Source organism: Homarus americanus, unplaced genomic scaffold, assembly GCF_018991925.1.
Source record: "Homarus americanus isolate GMGI-L3 unplaced genomic scaffold, GMGI_Hamer_2.0 scaffold21496, whole genome shotgun sequence".
Classification (NCBI taxonomy): domain Eukaryota; kingdom Metazoa; phylum Arthropoda; class Malacostraca; order Decapoda; family Nephropidae; genus Homarus; species Homarus americanus.
This window is the reverse complement of record NW_024727201.1, coordinates 1-27135: the sequence shown is the minus strand read 5'-3', so window position 1 is coordinate 27135 and position 27135 is coordinate 1. Positions and strand designations below refer to the sequence as shown.

At 37.3% G+C, this 27135-nt stretch overlaps 1 protein-coding gene across 3 annotated transcripts in view; it reads right to left on the bottom strand.

Annotated features, from left to right (window-relative positions):
* LOC121865804 (titin homolog) overlaps positions 1-26815 on the bottom strand; it is a 35391-nt gene extending 8576 nt beyond the window's left edge. The window contains exons 1-10 of one of the 3 annotated variants that reach the window (XM_042365366.1): positions 26508-26815; positions 22764-22969; positions 20239-20394; positions 18739-18844; positions 11700-11817; positions 6601-6754; positions 6221-6376; positions 4298-4548; positions 3524-3667; positions 1234-3085 (exon numbers count right to left, since the gene is read on the bottom strand). In XM_042365366.1, the coding sequence (XP_042221300.1) occupies positions 1234-3085; positions 3524-3667; positions 4298-4548; positions 6221-6376; positions 6601-6754; positions 11700-11817; positions 18739-18844; positions 20239-20386 (2929 nt within the window). In that variant the 5' untranslated portion in view covers positions 20387-20394; positions 22764-22969; positions 26508-26815. The remainder of the gene's footprint in view (positions 1-1233; positions 3086-3523; positions 3668-4297; positions 4549-6220; positions 6377-6600; positions 6755-11699; positions 11818-18738; positions 18845-20238; positions 20395-22763; positions 22970-26507) is intronic. The other 2 variants (XM_042365364.1, XM_042365365.1) reach the window with 2 other exon arrangements.
* Positions 26816-27135: the final 320 nt, after the last annotated feature.

Below are 27135 nucleotides of genomic sequence, written 5' to 3'. Positions count from 1 at the left end.
CAATAAAGCTGTTGTTGAAACTGTTACTGAACCTAATGTTGAAGCTGCTTATGATGCCGAATTTGATGGTTTAGGCCTTCGAATAATAAAGCTGTCGAAAGAACCTTGCACAGCTGCTTTCTTTTCTCATTATACATCTTTACGTAGAGGTCATTTGCATTTACTTAAATTTTAATGCCTTGCTTGCTCCATATAATATCCAAGTACCTCTCAACTTTTTCATATCGTTTTAACACATCTAGTTTCTCGGCTAAGCTTATACACTTTGTATTAGCTTTTGAAACAACACTACCATCACTTGCTGATGTTGAATAGGGATGCAAAAATGCTGTAAGAACTCCCAGAAAGTTTTTCTCCTGTTCCTGTTCAGATGCGTGAAAACAAAAGGCCCACCAAGCTCCGACTGTGGTTTACTGGCGATGCGCATTACCACTCATTAGCCAGGCAGTTTCTTTGTGCAAGTCTTCTTCACTTTTTTTACAGTATTATTTTTTTTTATAATACATATCGGGATTTAGATATTATTTATATGAAAATGTAATTTTATTATATTTTTATTATATTTTGTTCGTAAATAAGGACATAAGGACGTAAATTGAATTAGGTTCTAAATTAATTAGGGTCTTAAATATGAAAAGTTGTTAGTCGAACCGCTGTTATTGGAGGCTTTACTGTGCGTGTTTGGATTATTTTATTAAAAATTCATTAATGCCACTTTTCTCAGCTTTGTTTAGTGTCAATCCGACAAGAGGAGATGTTAAAGATGGGGCCACAAGATGTTAACAACAGTGTCAAACCTAAAGAGGTAGATCAGCAAAGGGTGCCCAAAACTTATCATGCTTATTTTTATTTTCAATCTTTTATGTGAATAAGATATTGTCAGTTTGATCTATTTGAAGAAAAAGTCCTTTAAGCACATTCAAATGACCAAAATGCTCTGAATTCACCCCTTAGACTTCTTGAGTAAGTGCCCACAATGACATGTCAATTAATTCTTCCTCACACTCAATAAAAATCCAGGTAGCACCCTTAAACATAACGATTAACATATGCACACCACAGTCAGTGACACCGAGCTGTATAGCCCGATACAAAGGAAGGAAGGAAGAAAGAAAGAAAGAAAGAAAGAAAGAAAGAAAGAAAGAAAGAAAGAAAGAAAGAAAGAAAGAAAGAAAGGAAGGAAGGAAGGAAGGAAGGAAGGAAGGGAGTTCATACATTAACTTCTCAATTTACCTGAAGTATATGTTCGTTCCATCCTCATCTGATGAGCTTTTTTCAATACACTTTCAATTTGTTTACTAAGGTCTTCCTTGTGCTTAAAGCAATTTTGAGGACCTATCGGTGATAGAGAAATACGACTGTCATCAAGCTGAAATGTGAGACTGTCTTCTAGAATGCCAACAGATTGCCGGATATCTCTCATGTGAACAAAACAATCACTCAACTTATTTGGACTGGTATTCTGTGATTGTTTGTCTTTAGCCACATCACTAATAAGTTGTCCATTTTCTTCCTGTCCGACTTCATTATCATGATTTTCATCTTGGTCACTGTCACTATTCTCAGGAAATATTCCTGCTTCAGAGTCCCTTTTGTTCTTTTTTTGGCGTGACCTTTTTAATAGTTGAGGCACCGAATCAACTGCTGAAAACCTTTTTCGACCAGCAACAGATTTTTTCGCTTGTGCCATTCCAGAAGAGCCAGTACCTTTCTTAGCTTTATTCTTCTTTAAACCATAAGGCAACCACAATACATCCTCCTCCTCATCTTCCTCAATCTTCATCTGTTCTTCCTGTTCATCCTTCACAGAATATCTTAGGGTCTTTCTTCTTATAGGTTCTCTCCTCCCCGGGCTATCCATAGTGGATCTTTGGCAGAGCCTGTTTCTCCTCACTCTTCCAGATCCACTTTCAGATTTTTCAGACTCAGAAGAGAGAGCAACATTTACTTTTGGTGTGTATTTCTCTAGGATCCCAGGATTCTTCAGGATATCCTCCACAACAATGGATACTCTTCGTAAGCCCATGGTTTTGTTTGGGCTATCTTTACCATTATTACAATTATCAAACTGAGGTGGAAAATTTTCTTTCTCAACAGTTCTCTGTGAAGAATAAGGAGGTATATTTATAAGAGTAGTTTCCATCAGTGACACATCAAATGGAGTTTTTTCAGCTACTTCTGACTTATCTTGAGGCTCTTCTTTTGACTGAGCTTTAAAGAATCTTCTCCCTTTATTTTTTTCTTCTTTATTGACCATTTCAGTAGCAGTATGAGCAATGATTTTTGTAATAGGCTCTGTCATATCCATGCTCACATCATTCACACATGTTAAATCATTATCAGTTATCAAGAAATCTCTATGCTGGTTGGGCAATGGAAGACATGGTGGAGGCATAAGAAGGGAGTCTTTATACGGAGATTTAATTTCAGACCGTGTGTCAGGATCTATAACTATTTCTTCTAATTGAAGGTTGGGGGACTTTTCAGTTTTCTCCACATTAACATCCTCAACTGTATCCCTCAATATTTCCATGCTGTTTCGTGACCTTCTCCCCTGTTTCTGAGGAATAACTTTGTTTATGTTTGTGGTGTCAATACTCATTCTCACAGAAAATCCTTTTGATCGTGCCTTAGACCGGCCACCACCTTTAGCCTGTAACTCCTCCAACATAGTTTGTTGGGTAGCTGGAGAGGCCAAATAACTTTGATCTTGGGCATTTGGTGAATTTGCTATAACTGGTAACACTTTAGCAGATTGAACAGCACTCTTTAGCTCTTTGCCTGCAGTAGAATTTGCTTTAACTGTTGTCACTTTAACAGTAGACTTGACAGTCTTTTTCGTAACTGTATTTATATCATCATCTTCACCGTCACTCGACGACTCTAGCACCGGAACAATGTTACAGTGGGATTGGTACTTGGTTGAGCCAGCACCAGTCTTCAATCTGCCTCTTCTAACACCTCTGCCACGTCCCTTTGAGGCATCACCATACCACCAGCTTGGACCCTCAAGAGGATCCTCCACATTTTCTGGTGATGGTTGGCCGGCTGCAGATGCTCTTATTTCTTGTTTCATATGCTCCTCCTTAAATTAGATAATAAATATCAATTAGTGTGTATTCCTGGAAAAAAAAAATCGATCACTGCGTCCTCGGAGTAGCAAAGTCATACGGGCAAACAATTCCTTTAAGGATATTTTTCATTTCATCACTTGGTACCTATGAATCAATAATGCAGTGACTGGAATCTAAAAATGACAATCCTCAGTCTCATTTTTACCTGGGGGAATTAAGCATTTATAAATCAATCATCTATATTTAAACTAGTTAGACAAAATAAGGAAATTAGGGAAATTGTGACGAAAGATTCCCTAATCCAGTCCACCACGCACAAAAAAAAAATGGAATGCAAGGAATATGAAACATCCATTAATGTTGGCCACTGTCCATACAGCTAATATACACTGATGATGGCTGCCTTTTAAGGGTTTATGAATTCTTGTCGTACTAAATGTGTGATTTACTTGGCGTTGTGAAGACCTGGGTGACTCTGCTCTGCTGGTAGTGGGAGACAGCTTGGTCAGTCTATTGTGTGCTCCCCTCACTCCCCTACTTGATCTGCCTCGCCTAGCACCATTTGCTTTCCTTGGGTTATCTGGAGTGATACTCTGTTGGGCAAAAATCTAAATGTAGTTCCAAATCTCTCAATGACTTATTGAATTCTGGCATAAATAACAAAGAATGAATATACAGTATCTATTTATCAATCTATAAACTATCTTTATTTTTCCTACCTTCATGTGAGGTTAATCAAGAGGATACAAAAATCTTTAAAAAAAAGTGGGAAAATAGAAGAACCTTTTCAGTTCACCAATATATATTTTGCCGAACAGCCTAACTAGTCTAATTTTCACGTAAGATCTAACCTGTTTTATGTTTTGAAACAATACAGCCAAATATGTAAATTGTTATATTATTTTAGTGGATAAGAACCAATCAATATGGTATGTCAAGGCATCCCTAGAGAAAAAATTTGAGCCTGAGATTATGTTTTGACATGTAGGAGAGAAAGTTTTGAGCAGTCCAAGATTGCAATTCTTTACAGGAAAAAAAAAAAAATTCTAAAGTAGCTATCCTTATGACCTCAAGATAAGGAACAAAATGTCCATCTGATCCTTACATTTCAAATTACAGTATGGAGAAGTCCCCCTTTGGAATGCGGCAGATGAACAGGTGATATCAAGATACAGTATCATAAATATAACAACATTAAAACAAATTAACATAAACCAATTTACCTGTGGTTCAGGTACATCTACTTCAGGGACAGAGATTCTTCTTCTTGGTCTCTTCCTAGGTTTTTTAGCAAAAGGACTATTTCCTTGATCACACCTCATTGCTATATTGAATACTGGGAAGCTGACTGGACTTTCCTCTTCAACTTCATCCTCTGACTGCACCTCTTCCTTTGCAGATGGAATTTCCTCATCTTCAACATTTGAGGGCAGTTCCCCTATCACACTCATGTCAAAATCCCTTTCTTCATTAACTGTAAACAATCAAGAAAAAACTAATAGTATCAATTATCAAAACAAGTACCTCAAAGAATACTAAGTGTCAGTGTGAAAGAATCAAAGTGCAAGAATGGGTGAAAGGAATGTATCTGACATTTTGGGTGCAGGGAATGAATGAAAATGTGGAGAAAATTATGATACAGAATGCCCAGAGAGGATTGATAATACAATTAAATTCGTAAGTACAGTACACTTGTAGGCATACCAGCAGAGTATATAAAAGATTATTGGACAGAAGACTAATATGCAAAATTAATGAATTAAATAAGCTAGAAGGAAAGATATAAAGCTAGTGTGTGAAACTGGCTAGTGAGAAATGACAATGGCAAACCATATGAATATCCAGGGCATTGTTATGGAAGTGGAGAACAGTAATAGTGTATAGCAGAAAACATCAATTATTGCAGTAAGAATTATTGAATGATGAAGAATGATGGGAAAATTGTAAGCATATTTGGTGCTGATTACAGCCACCTTGTATTATTGTGAGGAAAAGGTTTGAAAAAAAAAAAAAAGTGTGGTAAATTCAATATTGAAAGAATTGTTTCTCAAGAGTAAATGTTAAAGGGAAAAACAAATTGACTCCTCCTTTTCAGGTGCTACAGTTAAGTTGAAAAAGATCTTATTTAGAGATTTTCAAGATTTCAGGAATATATTGTACTTCTGGTCACATAAGTGTACTGGGAATGGTCAGATATCAACTTAAAAAATGTGTCAACTTATGCCTGACCCAGCAGATCCACTGCTTGGGTTAAAGAAGTAAAAATGTTGTTGAACGAGTTTGGAGTGGGTGCAGTAGGAGAAAGTTCACAGTGAGTAAGAACAAAAATAAAGTGACAAAAAACAAACAGAGAAAGAAGACGGGAAGACATGAATATTACTTGGAATGGAGATAGAACTGAGGAATAAAAGGTAATTAGTGTATTGAGAAATGTATGAACTGAGAGCAATGTGTCATACGAGGCAAAAACCGCAACATTTGAGGAAAACCTGAGCCAACATTATGGAGAGGGTGTAAAAATAAACTCAGCATGCAAGAGAATGATGCAAGTTAAAAATTTCAGTAAAAATGTGCTTGAGAAAGGGTGGGATAAATGGGTCGATAGAATACAAAACACGAAAATAAAGTGACATGGAGAAGAAAAGTGCATCAAAGAAAGCCAATCAGTCTGTGCTAAGGTGGTCTGATCATAATGACAGAAGTGAGAAAGAATGACTGGTAAGGTGTTCAACTGAGCAGAAGTGAGGTTATCAAGGAGGTGGAAGGATGGGGTTAGGGAGGTAGAAGGATGGGGTGAAGGAGGTACAAGGAGGTGGAAGGATGGACTGAGGGAGATAATAAATAGGCTTGGGATTAGGATCTGAGAAATGTAGTGTGTGCAAGATTAATGAATACAATGATGAGTGTTTTAAGATGATCATGCTGTTGGTGGGTGGTGCTGGGTAGTTTGAAATGACAAGATTAATCCAGATGGAAATTTGGGCCATGCTGTAGAGCACATCTGTTTGAGCAATTTGATGAAATGAATGACAAAAAGTGTAGCATTTGTTATTCCAGCTAACCTGCACCATGCATGAAATGATTAAAAAGAATGAAACATTGGCATAAGCTAAATTTATTACCTTAAAAAACCCTGTTAATCTCACCTTGGATGCGTTCTTTCAACTTTCTATTCCACATTACATCTAACTTAGGAATAGCTACCATAGCTGGCTGTAGCACATGACCACTGACCATAGGAAGAACAACACTTTGCCGGGGTAACAAATTGTTGCCAATAGGACCGAGTGGCAACCTTGAACCTGAGGAAAAGTAAATTAACATCTAAAACATATTTGTACTACAGGTGTATTTGAAATGAAATATATCAATACCACAGCATAGGTTCTTTTATTCATACCGAGACTGAAACACAGATTTTCATATGGAACCTCAATAACAAACATTATCAGTTTATCATTTATATACACAAATAAGTTTCCCTATTGTACAGTAAATATCTAGTTTAACAAATACCCAAACCAACCTGAAGTGCGAGGGAGGTTGTTGGATGAGGAACGATTTCGGCAGGTGTTTAGGGCCCCGCTTACCAACTGCTTTACTTTGGTTAAACTCTCAACCACAACCACCACATTATCCATTGCTGTACTAATGGCTGCACTGATGGGTTCACAGTGCTCCTGAAAATGAAAAAAAAAAGTAGAGATCATAGGAAGTGTTTCTGTCCATGTCATATACCGGGTATTTACCCTATATGCTTTCATATATATGTATAGTGAGTTTCAAACAAGTTAACACAAGAACACTGGAGAGAAAAAAGACTGAATTTACATATTGTTTCTTATACTGTGCTGTATAAATTAATAATACGGGTCAATTATGAATTGAATTGGAATTGATAACAAAATCCTTGAATTGGAATTGAAAACAAATTATTGAATTGAAAAGGAATTGATATGAATTGATGTAATGAATTGATAAAATAATATATTATACTGTAATATGCATCTTCATTATTTTGCAATAACTAACTTATATTCAAATAAAAACTAAAATATACAGTTAGCTAGCACAAAAAATATATTAAAAATATATCAAGTGATGGATTCATTTTCATTGAACTGAGAAACTATTTCTTGCATATTTCATGTGTTTCTAATAAATATATTTCAGATATATTTAAGATTCACAACAAGTTCAGTTCCTGTCAGTGGGCCTGACTGAGATGGTGTGGGCAAAACAGTTCAGTATAGTACACGTCCTGGCCTGTTGGTCTGTGATTGGCAGTGTAAGCTTACCACATGTACATGCTGGAATAGCCAGTTGACGATGATGAGGTCAGTTTCACCTTAAGTGTGGGACAAACTTGACACTCCCTACAAGGTGAAGCAATATGAGCTGAACACCATCAAGGAGCTCTGTGATACACTCCAGCCATATGAGTATGTGACTAATCAGATTCAGGGACAAAACATGGTGACATCTAGTCTGGTAGTTAACTGTGTTGGTGGTCTTCGGGCTGCTTTAGCTAGTCTTCATGAAGTGTATAATAGCAAGCGTGTTTCAGTCCTCAACAGAGACTCGTCTGAATAAGTTTGAGTCTATGGAGGCTTTCCATCTAGCTGCCACCTTAGACCCATGTTACAAGCTGGGCTGGTGTCATGACTATGACAATGAAGTGCAAGACATTAGTGACCTTCTGACTGTGAAATACAATATGGCAGGCAGTGTTGATCCTACAGCAACAGACACTTCCCCTGCTGAACCACCACCGATGAAGAGGAACAAGTTCGTTGCCCTGGCCAACCGGTCTTCTACACCAAGACCAACTCCACCAGAAACTGAGGCCTCACTCTACCTCAACCAACCATGTCTACAGGAAGATGGTGATCCCCTTGGCAACTGGAAGGCCAAGCAACCTGAGTTTCCTGTCCTCGCCAGGCTTGCAGCAAAGTACCTGGCCATTCCTGCTACATCGTCTCCGGTGGAACGACTGTTCTCCATTGCTGGCAAGCTCTTCAGGCCAGAGAGGTGCAATTTAAGCGATAAAAGACTTGGGCAACTTATGATGATCAGATGCAATCCTCAGTAACTTGGACTCATTCATATTTTGTTTACTAATACAAAGAATTAAACCATTTGAACTTTCGGTTGATAAAGAATGTGATTGGTTTGTGTGGTAGAGCATTTTTGATAAAAAATAAAGTTAATTTGAAACCTCAAATTTTTATTTCTTTCCCTTAGATTAATGGTAGATTAGAATTGATTTTGAATTGAATGAAATACCGACCATAATGAATTGAATTGGGATTGTTTAATTCAAATTTTATTCTGAATTGGAGTTGAATTGAATTGACAAATATGAATTGACCCCATCTCTAGTCAGTACAGTAGACACACAATGAGGTGACCCTTTGGGGGAGGGTGGGTCACTTTACCCTCCATGGACCCTTCTCCTCTCCCTTCCTCACAGCATTCGTTATAAACTTCTATTTTTGTTAGGGAGATCAATTTGATACCATAATAATCCTGAATAAATTCTCTCTGAGACATTTCCAATATGATATCCTTTAATGACAAGCCGAATAATAAGGTAAAAATAAGTATTTTACTGTATATGAAGGGCACTGGTACAGGTTGTACCTCTCTAGTCCGGCAACCTCAGGACCTGACCGGTGCCGGATCATGGAAATTCACCCTTTTCCTGGATAGATAGTGACTTTTGCTTATGCTTGGAAGCACTAGCACCACTTTCTCTGCATCATGGTCTCTTTGAAGACATATTGAAGGGTTAAATGTCGTATAGTAGCTTATCAAATTTCGCAAGTTTTTAATTCAACGTATTTTATTGGAACGCAAAAAAAAAAAATTGACGGCGGAAACTTGAATTTCGACGGGTTTGAACGGCCCGCCAACGTGCAGACGACGTGCATAATCGTGTAAACAGCGTCATTTCTCTTATGTACAAAAGATTCATTATTGTTTCATTACTGAATGTCTTTTATTGAATTAATGTTACGTGTGCAAAATGAGCAATACAATTCATTAATAATATGTAGAATATTAAAACACATGAGGAAATGACACAGCATTGTTTTCGTTGATTACAAAACCAGTGACTGACTGGTTCTACATATAAAACTGAAGAAAATATGACCTTGGTTGTAGCTGTAGTAAAATTAATATGGTTGTTTTAAGTAATGTTATTTAATGTTAATAAATGGAACAATAGAAGTAGCTAACGATAATGGTAAAGAAAAAAGGGAGATCGCGTATGTAAGTGCGCACACGTAAAAACATATCGTCATTACTTTACATAAGAATATGAAAGCAACACTTATTTACTGTTCATATATATATTTTAATTAATGTTTCTGAATTTGTTTTTATTGAATTAATGTTTGTGTGTGCAAAATTAACAATACAATTTATTAATAATACGTGGAATATTAAAACACACGATGAGACGAGACGGCTGTGTTAAAATGGTCCCTAAAAGACTGCCTAGTGTCAGTGATGCTAGTGGAGTGAAATTTAAAAAGCAGAAGTCAGTGATGACCCTCACAAGGAAAGTTTTATTATCAGATAAGTTTAAAGGAGGGGATGAGTGCTGTTGCAGCTGGTCGGTTATTTGCATAAGCATACAGTAGTGCACTAAGGTAGGGGAAAGGGGAAAAGAAGAAGAGAAATTAAAGAATATCACTATCAGAAAAGAGGATGTTCTTAAGAGGATAAATAAACTAAAGAAGACAAAATCCCCAGGGCCGGACGAAATTTTCCCTTGAGACTTGAAAGAGTATAGGGAACAGATTAGCGGACCCCTCGTAAATTTATTTACAAAATAATTAGACACCGGAGTTGTGCCAGACTTGTGGAAACAGGCAAATGTAGTACCCATATTCAAAAAGGGAGACAGAGCATCAGCGTCAAATTACCGGCCGATCAGTTTGACGTCAGTAGTGGGGAAATTTCTTGAATCAATTATAGCAGATAGCATCCGATCGCATCTAGAGAAAAGCAAATTAATCTACGACTCTCAACATGGGTTTACAAAGGAAAAGTCTTGTCTAACAAATCTGCTGACGTTTTTTAGGAAAGTCTTCGAGGTAGTAGATATGACGAAAATTACGATGTTATTTACTTAGACTTTAGCAAAGCATTTGACAGAGTACCGCATCAGAGGCTTCTGAGAAAAATTAAGGCTCATGGTATCGAGGGGAAAGTTTTAAATTGGATAAAATCATGGCTCACCGATAGAACGCAGAGGGTTAGCGTAGATGGTGTTAAATCTGAGTGGGGCCGTGTAACCAGTGGGGTTCCCCAAGGGTCAGTACTAGGCCCACTCTTGTTCATAATCTACATAAACGATCTAGATACTGGGATCAGCAGTGACATAAGCAAGTTTGCGGATGACACCAAAATAGGGCGGCAGATTAATTCAGGGTAGGATGCAAATGCATTACAGGAGATCTAAATAAACTGCAGGGGTGGTCTGAAAAATGGCAAATGAAATTCAACACCAGCAAGTGCAGCATACTTAATATTGGAAGAACAAATACTGACAATGTATAAAGCCTTAACAACATCAACCTAGAGAAGTCGACTTGTGAAAGAGACCTAGGGGTACTTGTAAGCCCGGACCTATGGCCTAGAAAACAGTGCGTTAATGTTTGAAATATGGCAAACAGAGTATTGGGTTTTATATCTAGAAGTGTAAGTAATAAGAGTGCAGAGGTCTTATTGCAACTATATCTTGCGCTAGTCAGGCCGCACCTCGATTATGCGGTTCAGTTCTGGTGCCCTTATTATAGAATGGATATCAATTCACTAGAGTCGGTGCAGCGAAGAATGACGAAAATGATTCCGGGACTTAGAAACCTTCCATATCAGAATAGGTTAAAGAACTTAACTTGCATTCCCTAGAAAGACGAAGAGTGCGGGGAGTTATGATAGAAGTATTTAAGTGGGTGAAAGGAATCAATAAAGGGGATATAGATAAAGTTCTTATAATATCCGAGCAGGAAAGGACTCGGAGCAACAGATTTAAGTTGGATAAGTTTAGGTTTAGGAGGGAGATAGGAAGGAACTGGTTCACAAATAGGGTGGTTGACGAGTGGAACAAGCTTAGCAACTTTGTAGTAGGTGCTGGAACTCTGGAAAGTTTCAAAAGGAGGCGAGATAGATTCATGGATGATAGAGAGTGGTAGTAACTCTCGACAGGAGCTGCCATGCACAGGCCAACCGGCCGATTGCAGACTCCTTATTTTCTTATGCTCTTATGTTAGCTGAGCAGCTGGCCATCATTCTACAGGTAAACCACTTTGAACTTGTAAAATCTCACCTCAGATGTCATATTACATGCAATACTACTCAAACTTGTCCAAGTTCAAAATGAAATATTATTTGTGAGGATCTTTGAGTCATTGAGGAAGAGTCCATTTTTCCACCGTGGTGGAGGTAGGTTTACTTACTACCAAGGATAGGAAAACCGTCAAATAACATTCAAAGGGTGTGTGACCTTCTCTTAACCCCACCAATATAATAAAAAATAACAGCACACTATTTATAATAAAAGTTCTTCCTTATCAAAAGTGGTTTACTTAAATATTAACTTTGTCAACTCACTCTGAGCCTTTTCTCCACCTCATACTCCACAGCAACCTCAAAGTCTTTGTCAGTGGCCCTAAGCAGTCGCTCCTGCACCTCCTGTAACTCCATCTTCTGATCAATTATCTCTCTGTACCTGAGTTGTGGATAAAAAATTAATGAATAGAAGAATACTTAGGTTGAGATTTATTTCTCTCTGACAAGAAATATAAAATACATATACCTGTAGTTAATATAGCAACCAAAAAATATCAAGGGTAATTAGTTGAGCTTTGTTTCTTACATTTGTAATTGTTATGACTAATCAAAACTGAACTTTAGCCAGAATAAAACAATATTAAATTTTCTTCAGTTGCAGGTAGTATATTAACCCCTAATGTACAGAAGTCTCTCTCTATTGAATAAAATCATTTGACGTTAGCCAAATAAAAAATAAAAAGTGCGGTCTCCATGATGAAGTGGTAAAGAACATTATTTTAATACTGTATAGTATTTTCATAAATTTCTAAGTTTTAAAAAAATACTACAGTACTACTACTACAACTAATAATATTGATTACATAATCTCCATACCAAATTCCCTAAAAACAAACACTATTTCAACTATGGATACTTTCAAAGGATGGATACCAATCTTACCATTGGCTTGAGATTGTGGTATAGTACACATCCTTTAGTACTTTAGCAGGGGTGTATAAAATATTGCAAAATAATCAATTTCAGGAAGCTTTGTTTACATAGCGGCAGTGCAAACGGCTGATTGCCCACACCGTCATGCTTACCACAACATCTATCTTCAGCACTTTTTAAATAATATTGTTGTGTACTATGATACACCTGCATATACCCTGGTATATTTATCAATCAGTTGTTTTATTGTACAAGTAGCCAAATCGAGCCACCATTCAACACCCAAAAGTATCAAAATTTTTTGTTTGGAATATGTCTCCATATTAAATACTATACAGGACAGTACAGTATCTTATAATGACCCCATTGTAAGCTGATTTGCTGAAAGTTCTCTTTCAAGGAACACATCCTGAATTTTCAGGGGGTATTACTGTACATGTTGAAATGCATATATCCCTAATTACATTAATTCTTACAGGGGGAAAATTCATCATTATAAAACATTTCACTATGTTGTATTTCGGTGGAACACATTCCTCATGTAATATGAAGAACTCTGTGTGTGTACAGACTAATGAGTTATTACTGACAAGGCTAATATATAGTACAGTAAAGGAGAGTGAGATCAATTCTCTAGGGACAGCATGTGAATTACACGAAAGCACTTTGTAATGGCACGAACAAATTGGAAAATTTTGTGATAAGATTGGTAACTAGGGAAAAGGGTTGGGTCACTAGCTTATGACCTGAATATGGTGGACACCTGCTGTCCCTAGTGACTTGATCTCACTCTCCTTTACTGTATATATTAGCCTTGTCAGTAACTACTCCTCAGTCTGTACTCACTCTTGAAGATGTAAATTACACAAAAGTGCTTGGGAACTTCGTGTTTTCTTGTTTCCTTGTGGTTATCAGCATATACATGGATCAAGCGCACCTACAGTGATTAATTGCAATATATTATATGTATCAGTTAGCCAGAACAATCGGTGCAGAGCAATTCTGGGAATGAGAGATATCTGGGTAACGAGACGACACTCTCAAAGCCGGAAAAAAATCCCTCATCCCCGGAATTTTCCAGGTAGCGGAAAAATGTTCTCAGAAGTTCCAGAAAGTTCCCATTACATCACCTCTTGAACCCGGAAAAATATCCCCCATCCCCAGAATTTTTTGGGTACCGGAAAATTATTCTCAGAATTTCCGGAAAATGCGCCTGATTTTTATCTCTCACCCTCCCCCCAAAAAAATCCCTGGAATTTTCTGGATATTAAGGGAAATCTGCCCCTTGGAAAATCGTTCCGAATTTTCCATAAATTCCGGCTTTGGGAACGAATTTTTGTGAAAATTTCAATTCCGGCTATCGGATAGCATCAGGTTTGAGGGATTCCAGCTAATGGAGATAAAGTAAACCCTCAATAATTCGTCAAGGATAAGGTCTAAGAATGTATTACTATAACTTGGCAAATGCCGATATATATAAAATTATCTGGGAAAATCTCAGCATATCTGGCCACCTGCATCACCTACCATGCCTCATTCTTCACCTGCAGTGCTGGTAAGTGTTACATTTTTTACATTTACTAATTACATGTACACATAATTATATGGGTCATTAACTTTTTATTGTTGTATTTTTGTTATATATAAGCTTTGGGTAGAGCTCCCTTTTAACTTGGCTTATATATAAATAAGTTAAGGGGTTAAGTTACAAACCCAAAATGGTCTTTTTTTCCATTTATTGATAAACTGGAAATGTCACAGGATATTAGTATAAGCACCGAGTGTAAGCTATGAGTGTTACTTGAGGACAGGACTCAGCCGAGATGAGTTAATTCACCTGTCCGATTCTCTTGAAAGTCAAGTGTGAACTGAGGTCCTGAGGACTGGTACCTGTGAGGGAAGGTGTCTCTGAGAAGAGGGGGGCCTCTGAAGATGCCAGGTTAACCCTACAATCTCAAGGTCAGCCTACTAAGGAATTTCCCCTCACATGAACAGCACATGGCACCTCACAGCTTATGGAAGATCACAGTAAGGTGATTGTATTATATAAACTAAATGTATTAACCCAAACTTATATAATTGTTATTGCCATTAAACAAGGGCTAATACATTGTAGGAGGGGGTCGGGGGGCCTCGCTAAGTCGGAATATGGGATAACTCAGCAAGGCCAGAGCCTCATATGTGCCGAGTTATCGAGGGTTTACTGTGTGTGTATATATATACATACATACATACATACATACATATATATATATATATATATATATATATATATATATATATATATATATATATATATATATATATGCTGATAATACAAGGAAAGAAGAAAACACAGAAGTTCCCAAAGCGCTTTAGAGTGTAATTCACATCTTCAGGGTGAGTACAGACTAGAGAAAATACAAATAGGTTGGCAACCGTTGTGTACTTATTTAAAGATTAGTAGAGATAATTACCTATGCAGCCATTATGGACCTGGTCTCACCCTCCTCTGTACATATACACCTTGGTTTGTATTTCTCTTTAGTCTGTACTCACCCCTGAAGATGTGAATTACACGAAAGCGCTTGGGAATTTCGTGTTTTCTTCTTTCCTTGTGGTTATCAGCACACACACATATATATATATATATATATATATATATATATATATATATATATATATATATATATATATATATATATATATATATATATATATATATATATATATATATATATATACAATCATCTTTGAGTTAACGTCATCATATCGTCTGTGGCCCCAAAAAACTGACGCCTGCTGGACCACCACTCCACAACCCCCTGACGGAGACACAATAATCCTCCCCATACTGGTCAGATATTATGTGTTAAAGAAATATGCTTCCTTACTTAGGCTTTTCTAAGCATTTGCCTCCAGGTGTAATGTTAACCTACATCTATTGAGGATAAAATCTTTCACCTACAAATTGACAATAACACATTTGCTGTAATCAGACATATCTAGTTGCCTCAACAATTGCAACCCCAGTTGCAATTGGGGTTGCAATTTCAAATTCTATGTCATTACTAAGGAATAACGAAGTCTCTGGTGCACTCTAAGATTGAGAGAAACGGAGGACTCAGGCGTCCTGAAGCGAGAGAAAATGGACTCCGATGATGGGGGACACAAGCCCTCACACATGCTACTCATACTGACAGACTTGACACTTACTTACTTGACAAGTTTTACCAACCATTAGTTGTGTACGTTATCTAGTGAATTAGTCAATATTGTACAGTACAGTACTCCCTCTTTATCGACGGGGGTTACGTTCTGTAGACGGCCGTCGATAAAGAAACCGTCGATACCGTGATGGTTACGTAATTTTTCTAACTATTATTAGCATATGTTGATTGTATGTAGAAGTCCGCGTGCTTTATTGGGCTAATGAAATATATATGGATCCTCGTGTTTCGAAGCCGGATTTGGTAAAACGTTACTCTGACCACCTAAGTGATACGGGTGGTCCCCATTAGAGGTTCACAGCGCCATAAGCTCGTTGAACAGGCTTTGTGTGAAATATAACAAAGTCTAGGACTGCTTTTAGTATCCTGGTGGTCCAGCGGTTAGCGTTCCCCGGTCACAGTCATGGGCTTGTGGGCCGTGGGTTCGAATCCTGGCGGGTTGAGGTGTTGATTGTATATATATATATATATATATATATTTATATATTTAGTGGGTATAAATGGTCGTAAAATGGGAAACTTGGGGTTGGGTCTTGGGTGCCTGGAACCAATTAAAATAAATCCCATAGGTTCTGTACTTTCGTTATCGGCGGGGTCCCAATTAGGCGCGATAACCAAGGGATGACTGTATATACTTGACACTGGCCAGTTGCTTCTGGTGTTATGGTATAGGGGTACCAAGTGACAGCACTAGGATCCCGCTTCCTCTATCAAGGAATAAACAATTAAAATTTAAATTGAAAAAAAAAACATTCAAATAAATTACTATCTTACAAGAATCCCTCCAATGTAAGTTATATTCACCCAGGTCGTTTGGGTGGAAAATTATGAGAAGAGCTTAGTCACTCTTAAGTAATGATAAATAAACACGCAGGCAGGCCTTCAGCGCCAACTGTCAAATCTTATCTCAAATAAATAAACAAACAAACAAACGCCAGACATTCTGTCACCTCACCCCCCCCCCACCACCCTCGTGTTCAAGATAAAAGATTGGTGATTTCTTTATGTTTATTTTATATAATATCTCAGACTAAAGTTAGGATAATATAATTTGCATTGCTGAAATCCTTGCAAGACAGAGATTAATTTGAATATAAGCATCATATATTTTGCTCAAGATATAAAAAATGTAGTACATTAGTGTACAATACTGTAGTACATTTTATAAAAAGTTTTTCAACTGTATTTTTGGGTAGATTTACATAAATTTCTTCATTTATTTTCATCCATTTACATGCACACACCATACTAAAATAAACGTAAAATAAATTAGTGCAAAGCTGGAGTGCACATGTACTAATTTGATTACGGTACTAAAATTGTTATGTCTAGTGCGAATTACAACATGTTTATATTCAAATAAATCAGTATCTTACAAGAATCCCAGCTATGTTAATTATATTTTCCTAGGTCATATCACTGGCATTTTAAAAGGAAAGAAGCTTAGTAGGACTGTTAAATAAACACACAGAGACCTTCACCTCAAACTTATCACCTCAACCCCCCCAACCCCTCGCTGGGTGGCGGAGCCATCAGTCCCTCCCCCCAGCCAGGCTTTTAGGCTTAGTTTTTATCTTATATAATATCTCAGACTAAAGTTAGGAGATTATAATTTGCATTGCTGGAATCCTTGCAAGACAGCCAATAATTTGAATATAAACATCATATATTTTGCTCAAGAGATAAAAATTGTTGTGCATTAGTGTACAGTATAGTACATTTTATAAAAAGTTTTTCAATTGTATTTTTGGGTAGATTTACATAGATTTCTTAGTGCAAAGCTGGAGTGCACATGTACTAATTTGATTATGGTACTAAAATTGTTTTGTCTAGTGCAAATTATAGCATGTTTATATTCAAATTAATCAGTATGTTACAAGAATCCCAGGTATGTTAATTATATTCACCCAGGTCATTTCACTGGCTTTTTATAAGAGAGAAGCTTAGTCACCTAAGAACTGATAAATATGCACGCATTAGACCTGGGACTGTGCCAACTATCAAACGTACTACCTCCCCTCCCCCCACGCCCCCTCGCTCGCACCCTCTCTCTCCCCCATCTGCTGGCGTTGCTGGAATCCTTGTAAAACAGTGAATAATTTTAATATAAACGTCATGTATTTTGCACGAGATAAAAATTAATCACCTGTATCACATTACAGTAGTGATTTAAGAGTAAAAGTGTATATGTACGCACTGTAAATAGTATTCCACATACAAGTACAGTAAGTATAAATAAAAAGTTTATATGATGATCAGACAACGTTCATTTTGGTTAACGTCACGTTTCCAAGAACGTATCTAGGACGTTAACCGGCGCATGACTATATATATATATATACAGTCTCTACTCGACTTACGACGGGGTTCCGGACCGACGACCAGGTCGTAAGTCGAAAAGGCGAAAATAATACATAGAAAATCTGAAGTGGGAGTCTCTTTTTCTTCTCAACAGCACGAGAACTCTCACTTCTATGCTTGCCAGCCATTTTAAAGGGAATTAAAAAAAAAAATTTTGTCAGTACACAGCGCGATCACTAACAACGGGACTCGAAAATATGTACTGTACTTTTAAAATTATTTTATACAACTGCGGCAGTTGTATGTCCGGGTGGTCATAAGTCGAGGAGTACCTGTATATATATTAAAAAGCAAACCAAGTTTCATTTGCCAAACAAAGTTCAAAGTTTGCTACACTGACTTCAACAGTAAAATTTGAATTTCAAACAATCATTGAATATATTTTTTTTGTTAATATGTACAATATCTAACTACAGTCTCTCCTCGACTTACGACACTTAAGACAGTCATTGTCGTTTTATTATACAGTATTAAAATAATTTACATTATTTTCGAGTCTGGACGTTTGGCCGTACAGTGTATTGTCTAACAACGCCGTACGACAACTTCGGCTGGCACACTGCCGCACGTGTCCAGCATCCACATCGTATCCTGCTCAGTTTGTGTATTAAAAAGGTAAAAGTTTTACAATTATTACCTGTACTATATTATTTTTGTCGGTTCGACTTACAATTCAATCGACTTACGACCTGGTAGTCTGAACGGAACCCCGTCGTAAGTGGAGGAGAGACTGTACATATTAATTACCATATAACAGTAATAGTACACAAGAAAGTATCAACCAAGCTTCAATAGACAAATTAAGTGTGTAATGTTTACCAGGTATAATAATAAAATACAGTACTACTGCAACTAACCATTCCTGTGCCTCAATTTTCTTGTCTGCAAGTGCCTTTGCAAGAGCTTGATTGTTCATCCTCAGTCTCCGGAGTTTTAATTCATACACACTAGCCATGTCAAATCCTAAAGGAGATAAATAATATAGTCACAAATAGGATATTTGGATAAGCCACAAAACCTTTTCTATAAGAAAAGATTTTGTTAATCTATCAATTTAACTTAAACTGTGTTCATAAAACATATGACCTCACTGTGCACAAGATAATAAGTCTATAAATTGGTGAAAAAATAAAAATGCAAAAATCAACCAAATATCCTGAAATTTAATCAGATAATATATGGATGCATTTAAATGAGATGTTTGATTTGTGACAGAGCAAAAAGTGATGACAATGATAACTTACTTTGTACAGTAAATGGAGATGACATATTATTGTAATAGGAGAGACTTTTCACTAGTCTAGACATTAACCCTTCAAGTGCTGTCATCATCTTCAGATGATTTACCACAAACCACCATTGTTGTCTCATATAGTGCTATGTATTTAAAGCTGTATGCCAAAACTCATACTAAGCATGTTAGGTAAACGAATAAGAGAGACAGAAGAGTGAGACAATTCTTGTAGAGCCTCAGAATCAGCTTGCTATTATAATCTTGAAATGGTTTCGAATTATATAAGTACATCTCATCATCCTCCCCTCCAGTTCTCAGTGGGTCCCCTCACTCACACCTATGATGCCATAACCTGGCTCATCACCTATGCATGGGCTTACCTCCCACTTTGTACCACAAAACATGCTGCTGCACCATCACAGCACTCGGCAGTTGCCAGTTACACTTCGCCTCACTTCACAGACTTATAACTCGCCACAAAGTTTTTATGGCTTCTAAATTTTATATCTTCAATTTGATTCTTCCTTTTTTGTACTCTCATTTATCAAGTTTTTGCCAACATATAATGTAGCCTCACTTTCCAAAATACAGCAGTTATTGGGTTAAGTGAAGATATGTAAGATGAAGATATGTAAGAATGTTTGTGGAGAAGGAAATTGATTAAGGTAAAAGAAGAGAAAACACACCATGACAGTATGGTAAGTCAGTTGACCTTCAGTTTAACGACTAAGTCAGTAAGCATATAAAAGAAAGGTAATTATTGACGACTGACCCAATGGCAATTTAACATAGCAAATGATTATAAAAACGCTGCAATTTCATTGTGTTCTATAGAGGACACTGTTGTAGTGTGTGCAGTTTTTGCAATCTAACCTAACCTTAAAATAAAACCACCACATTACTGCCGAGAACACAAACTAGTGAGCACTTTAGGCACATAAATATTTACCAAACGAAGCATTTGTAAAATAAATGATTATCATACCAGAACTCACTGATGAAAATAAGAGTAAGAAAATAAACACCAAAACAAATAACTCATCGGCAGGTCAGGCGTCAATATCAACCATTAAAATAAAAAATAACTGAGAAGATAAAATTAAATCTAACAATATATTACTACCTGCAGAGGACTGTCTCCTACAGCTCCTGAAACACCTCTTCAATTTAATTTTTTCAATTTTTTTTAGAACTTTTTTATTCCTTGCAGCAGCTTCTTCCTTCTCCCTTTCCTGGCCATTGCCCTCCTCTTGTTGGGTTGCTTGACTCATGGGTGCTCCTGTAAAAAGAGATTAATATAATACAGTAAACTTTTAATTAGCCTATCACCACTAATACTACAGTACAGTAAGCCACACAATATGTCCTAACTGGAAATAGGAACATAGCAAATAAGTGAGGCTACCCAATAGTGTGGCCAGACAATAAATTCTCATATAAAATAAAAAAATAGTGTGGATGGATGTTCAGTACATTACTGTTCAGGATGAAAACCAACAGAAAAAAAAATGCAATTCTAGTCACTAATTTACAATGTTCTCAGTATAAGGTTAAAGTAGTCTTCAATGCATAACTTAAGTACTGTACTGTATACTAAAAAAATAAAACACTTAGTATAAATGTCCACTTTTGTTTATCCTAATGCCACTACTGTGTATCTTAACTGAAACTCCTGTAATTTTAGCAGGAATGAACCAAGGCCTTCAGCAGCTTGCCCCAACAAAGGCTGAAAATTAAACTGGAAGGATACAAAATTCGGGTAAACGTCCTAGCGTGGATCAGGGACTTTCTTCACAACTGCAGGCAGTGTGATGTGATTAATGGCATGAAATCGCCATACATACCCGTGAAAACTGGGGTACGACAGGGCAGTTATTGGGTGCTACTATAGCATGTGGTCTACCAAGCTGTTGCGGTCTACCGAGCTGGAGTTGGTCTACGGGATATTTACACTGTAGCGTTTGTTTACCCAACCTAACCTAACTTAATCTCATATATCTTAACCTAACCTGCCCTAACTTAGCCCACAGCATAAATATCCCGGTAGACATAAATCCAGCCTGGTAGACCGCATAATAAGGTAGCACCAGCTCGGTAGACCACATACTATAGTAGCACCTGTTATTGTTTGTTAATGTCATAAAGGACATGCCAGAAGCTATACACTCCTTTAACAAATGTTTGCAGATGATGCCAAGTTATTCAGGGTTATGAAGAACCAAATGGACTTTGAAGAGTCACAGAAAGATTTCTGTCAGCTTCAGGAGTGATCAAAGGAATGGCTGTTAAGATTCAATGTCAAGAAGAGTAACAGGATGCAAGGAGGTCTTACCTACAGTAGGAAGGCATATCGCATGTCCCAACAGGGCGAAAAGATGGCACTAATGGAAACCAAACATGAAAAGGAACTGGGTGTGTTTGTTGACAATGAACTGAAGTTCTCGGACTATTGTGAAAAGAAGGTGAATCAAGCAACTAAGCTAGTAGGTCTCTTAAGAAGGTCGTTCAGATATCTGGACAGCCCATTTGAGCATTTCAATGTGAGGGATTTGTCAAACAAACTAGTTTGTTCATTTCATAAGTAATTAAATGAAATTAGCAAAGTAGTCATAGAAAAATCAGTTCCTTTAAAAATCAAGTTTATAAGGAATAATTCAGGAAATATAAGAAGTTATCCATGACTTCAAAAAGGCATAAAGCTTCTAGATTCCTTTCACATTTTTACAAAATTGTTGCTCTGTATAAAATGGTTAATACTTGCACATATAACATGGATAAAAAAAAAAAAAAGAGGCATGTGAAATCCCTTTTGGGGTATACAGGGCTGCCTCACTTATCACAAAGGTTACGGGCATGAAACTCGTTGCGAATAGCGGAGCAATTTCTCCCATAAGAAATAATGTAAATAGGGAGATACAGGCATCGCGGTGGTCACGGCCGTCAGATTTTAACACTTGTTTTACTCAATACATATAGAGATAAAATAAATAAAGAAACAAGGGCATAATAACAGATAAACATCAATAACAAACACTTTGAGTTTATTAGGTGTATATGTTTACAAGTACAGTATACAGGGTTACTTTACATGTTTGAGTGTGTGAATGTTTGTGTGTGTAGGTGTGCGAGGTAAGTTTTAAACGTAGACATCACGGAACCTCGTCACCTTCGTAGCTGTCAGTGGTATTGCAGACCCGGCCATCTCCTTGATCTTGTCGGCACTTTTAACTATAGAATACACCACAGAGGGAGCCAAGCCATGCACGCGCCCAATCACTGACGTTCCTTCTCCGTGTTCATGTCTTTTTATGATATCCAATTTCACGTCCAACATAACCGCCACACGTGATCGCTTGGCAACATTGCTGGGAGTTTTAGTAGCTGGTCGCTCAGGCATTGCGAGATCACACAAAACACAACTGCGAGATCACAAAACACACGCCAGACTGAGGCAAGCGGGAGCGTATGGCGGAGGAATACGTACACACGCTGTCCTATGCTATGGTTGAGGCGCGTGGTTCAAAATTTTGCTCGTAAGAATTTGCAAATAAACGGAGCAACCATTGCAAAGAGTGGAAATGGGTAACAATAAATTGATTGCAGATAAACGGGGTTACGAATACCAAGGCTATTAATAACGGGGTTTACCTGTATTTGTACTACTGTCACCCCGTCTGGTCCCCGAGTTATGCTGGAGACTGTCAGTTGATTCAGAATATCCAAAGGAAGGCCACCAAACTGCTGTCTGCACTACTGCACCTCAGGTACCCTGGTTATATCAATGGCAGGCAAGGAGTGACTTAATTGTAGCTTATAAACGTCTCAGAGGGCAGTACTCAGACGAGTGTTCATACCTGGGAATATGATAGAGAAAAATACAAACATTATTGTTGTAACCCTTGTACACATTAACAAAATATTATTACAACCTAAAATTACAGTTTACAATTTCTTCATTATCAACAAGCAGCTGACATAAATACCATAAAATTAATATTCTATATAACCAAATACTGCAGGTATTACAGAAAACCCTTGTTCTTCACGGAGTTAGGTTCCAAGGAATGGCCCAAATAGGCAAAACCAGAAATAGCAATTTATAGCACTACCTTAGTGCACTACTGTACAGGTATACCAAACAACCGACCAGCCACAGCAGCACTCATCCCATCCTTTAATTTATCTAATAATTTAACTCTCTTTGTTAAGGTCATCACTGACTTCTGCCTTTTAAATTTCACTTCACTAGCACCACTAACACTGACACTAGGCAGTCATTTAGGGGCCATTTTCACATAGAAACTCTAAAGGAAAAGGCTTGCCACCCTAGCCACCATTTGCTTAGAGCGAATCATTGAAATTGCAAATCGCAAACCTACGAATGGCAAGGGTCTACTGTATTATCGTTTTGGTCATCCAGCGACTTATAGGATTCATAAGGAATCAGTAGTTTAGACAATTCTAAGACTCGTTTCTTCTGTAGCATTTCTTCCGCAAAAGGTTACTTTCCGAGAAAATCGCAATAAACTGTTGGAAAATCGTCATTTTTTTCCAAGTTCTTGTCTACGTTACCAATGCCCGAGAAAGCTCCTGTGTGTTTGTTTGTCCATTATGCTTGTGCTAGTCTGACACATGCACAGTTGTTCATTGGAAATTGATTGGTACGTATGATTTTGGATCAACCAATCACAGTTCGTTATAGGCCCCCGCCTCTACCCACTTGAATTTCAGTTTATTTCCAAGATGTCTCCCTTGTGCAATGGCTGTGATATGAATTATTTCCAAACCATCGCCAGATTTCACATAGATTATTATGGTAAACACGCTGAAGGGCAAAAATTTCTACACGAACACAGTGTTTTACCCATGGAAGTTACATGCATGAAGTGTAACCATCCTTGTAGATACAAAACTGAAAAACACCTTTGGTACACTAGTGGATGAAGAGGAGGACCCCGATGAACCCAACTCTGAGTCTTCTCAGTCTAATTAAGGTAAGCACACAGGTAGATAGGATAGGTTTAGGGTTGGGTTAGGTTATGGATGACTCTGACCATCATTTCTATCGCAAATTATTACTTTTCGTGATTTCCCACCACCCAAAAACCCCTGGTTCCCACTGGGGAGGGGGGGGGAGGGCTAAAAAAAACAAGCTATGATTTGCGGTAGAAATGAAGGTTAGAATCGTTGAAAACACATGAACACCATTCAAAAAACATAATTTCAACTTCCAAATACTGTAGGCAAATGACCGAAACAATAATTTTACCACCAAATATATACACGTATTACTTTTTCTTTCCTACAACTTATAGATTTCAATACAACATTGCCAGATATAACTTGTTGATACTGTTTTGATACCATTACAAGCCCCAATTCCTGAAGGTTAATATTTGTCCATTGGCGTCCACAGGTTCCTGCCATGTTTACTTGAGGTTATACTCCTCACTTAAGAATCAGTTGTCAATTCCTTTCCTCCTCCTCCTTGTAGGTTAGGTTAGGTTGGTTGGTTCCTTTGGTATGAGAATTGTCTTTTTTTTTTTGTATTATTTTACTTTTGGACATGGCATGGCCCAAAGTTTAAAAATACTGAAACATTTAGATCTCACTATTTTGAGTCTTTTGAACCCCATTTACATTATTTGGAAATGAACATGATAGGTGAGGTTAGTTTAAGGTAAGCCTGCTGGGGGTCCGGGGGTGGAGCCCCTGACTGGGGGTTAGGTTAGACGACTCGTTTTCGTGTTTTACCCCACCCAAAACCCCGATTTCCTAGGCTCTCCCCCATTATCGATGGGATAGGTGGGTGAGGGGAGGGGTAAAAACGAGCAATTTCGGTATTGTTGTATTAGTGCACACAACTTTCCTGCCCCAAAACAATTATCATATTCGAAAAAGACATCTAATTTTAAGATAATTTTCTTCTATTGCATTATCGTCGCAAACGTAAAGTAACGGAGATAGCACCTGCTAACTCTCCTCTATTTTCTTCCATTAATCTTCCGCCATTAGCCCCTACCCAACCTCCCACTCAGGGTGTTTCATGCACATGCGTTACCATACACGTGACGCGGCCAATCAAAAGTTTTTTTTGGGCCACCAATTAAAATGAATTGTGGTTTAATTCGCGGGAAGTTTTTGCCCAATCAGATTCGATTGTGATTTTGGGTTTCTCATATTTTGAAATTCAAATTCATTTCCAACCATGAAAGTGTGATGGGGGTCACCTCAATTATATGGAGTTGATTTCGTGTTTTGGGTAAAAAACTAACAAGCAAGAGCATTTTGTAGATCTCATGGTGTTCTCCCGACCTCAGTAAAGTGTCCTAAGTGTAAGAACGAGTGTAAATATCAAGACCAACATAGTTGACATTGTAGTAAATCCGACGACGAACCAGAACCAGAACAATAAGGTAAGAAGTGTGATTCCATCATGTTATGTTATGTTAGGTCAGGTCAGGTCAGGTCATTTTGGTTAGGTTGGGTCAACCAAAAAAAGGTTCGGTTTATATGTTTTTCTGGTGTGTTTTTTTGTGTGTATTTTGTATTCGCTTGAACAATTTTTATCGGAAAACGCCTACCTAAAACTCCCAATAACTAAGACACAGACATTTTCCGATGGAAATAACGGGTAAAACTAATCAAAACACACAAAAATACCCTAGAAAAACATAGTTTTGACTTTCGAACCGAGTTGTGTGCACTAATGCAAATTTACCGCAATTTCCGCAAAAATGAAGGTGAGATTCGTTTAAAACAGCAAAATACACCGGAGAAACATATAGGTCAACCCTAAGGGACTCGGTCCCAATGAAAAAAATTTTGATGTTTTACTCAAATTTGACCTCCATTTCTGTGCAAATAGTTGTTAAAAATGAAAATGTTCGTTTTGCAAAAACCGTTAATGTTAAAAGAAATGAAGGTCAGATTTGAGTAAAACGACTAAAAAAAACCTATTCTCAAACCCCAACCAGAGGACAGCCAATGGAGGAGTATTGACCTTATTCATACCACTGTCCCAATGGAGGAGTATTGACCTTATTCATACCACTGTCCCAATGGAGGAGTATTGACCTTATTCATACCACTGTCCCAATGGAGGAGTATTGACCTTATTCATACCACTGTCCCAATGGAGGAGTATTGACCTTATTCATACCACTGTCCCAATGGAGGAGTATTGACCTTATTCATACCACTGTCCCAATGGAGGAGTATTGACCTTATTCATACCACTGTCTCTCAATTATGATCAATTTTGAAAGATAAAAAAAAAGCCTTGTCATCACCATAACTGTCATGAGCTGCAGTCACACTTTAGTTTTAACTCTTTAGTACTCTTCTACATACACTACAGTTATATCAAAGGTATACCAATGGAATACTTACAAACTGCGACCTATGTGCAGCACTGGAGAAACAAAGTTTGTTAGAGACAGGCATTGACCACGCCAGGGATGATCACAACATTAACTGGGAGCGGCTTGTTCACCTTCTAGTATCCTTATCTAAACACACGTCTAAATTTAAAATCAAACACTTTCCTTGATTTAACATATTTTTTTCAATATATCTAAAGAGTAAAAAGAGTATACGAAGTAAAATACATATACTCATTAGCTTAGTATATAAAACTGGCCAGAGAGCATGTGCTGGCAGACGATGACCAGCGGTGTTACTCAGGAGACCTACCCGCTCTACTATATCAAACATGGATACTCATCTCTGCTTCTTACAGATGCTTTTCTTTTATTTAATCTAATTTAAATGGATTAAACATTTTATAAATTGCAAAAATTATGTACAAATGTGACAAAGGAATCTAGAGCTTTACACCCTTCGAAATCGTGTATAATTTCTTACATTTCCTGAATATGTCTTTATAAACTTGACATTTAAATAAACAGATTTTCCTATAATCACATCGGTTTATATATATATATATATATATATATATATATATATATATATATATATATATATATTATTCACAATACGTAATCTTCAAACTACGTTC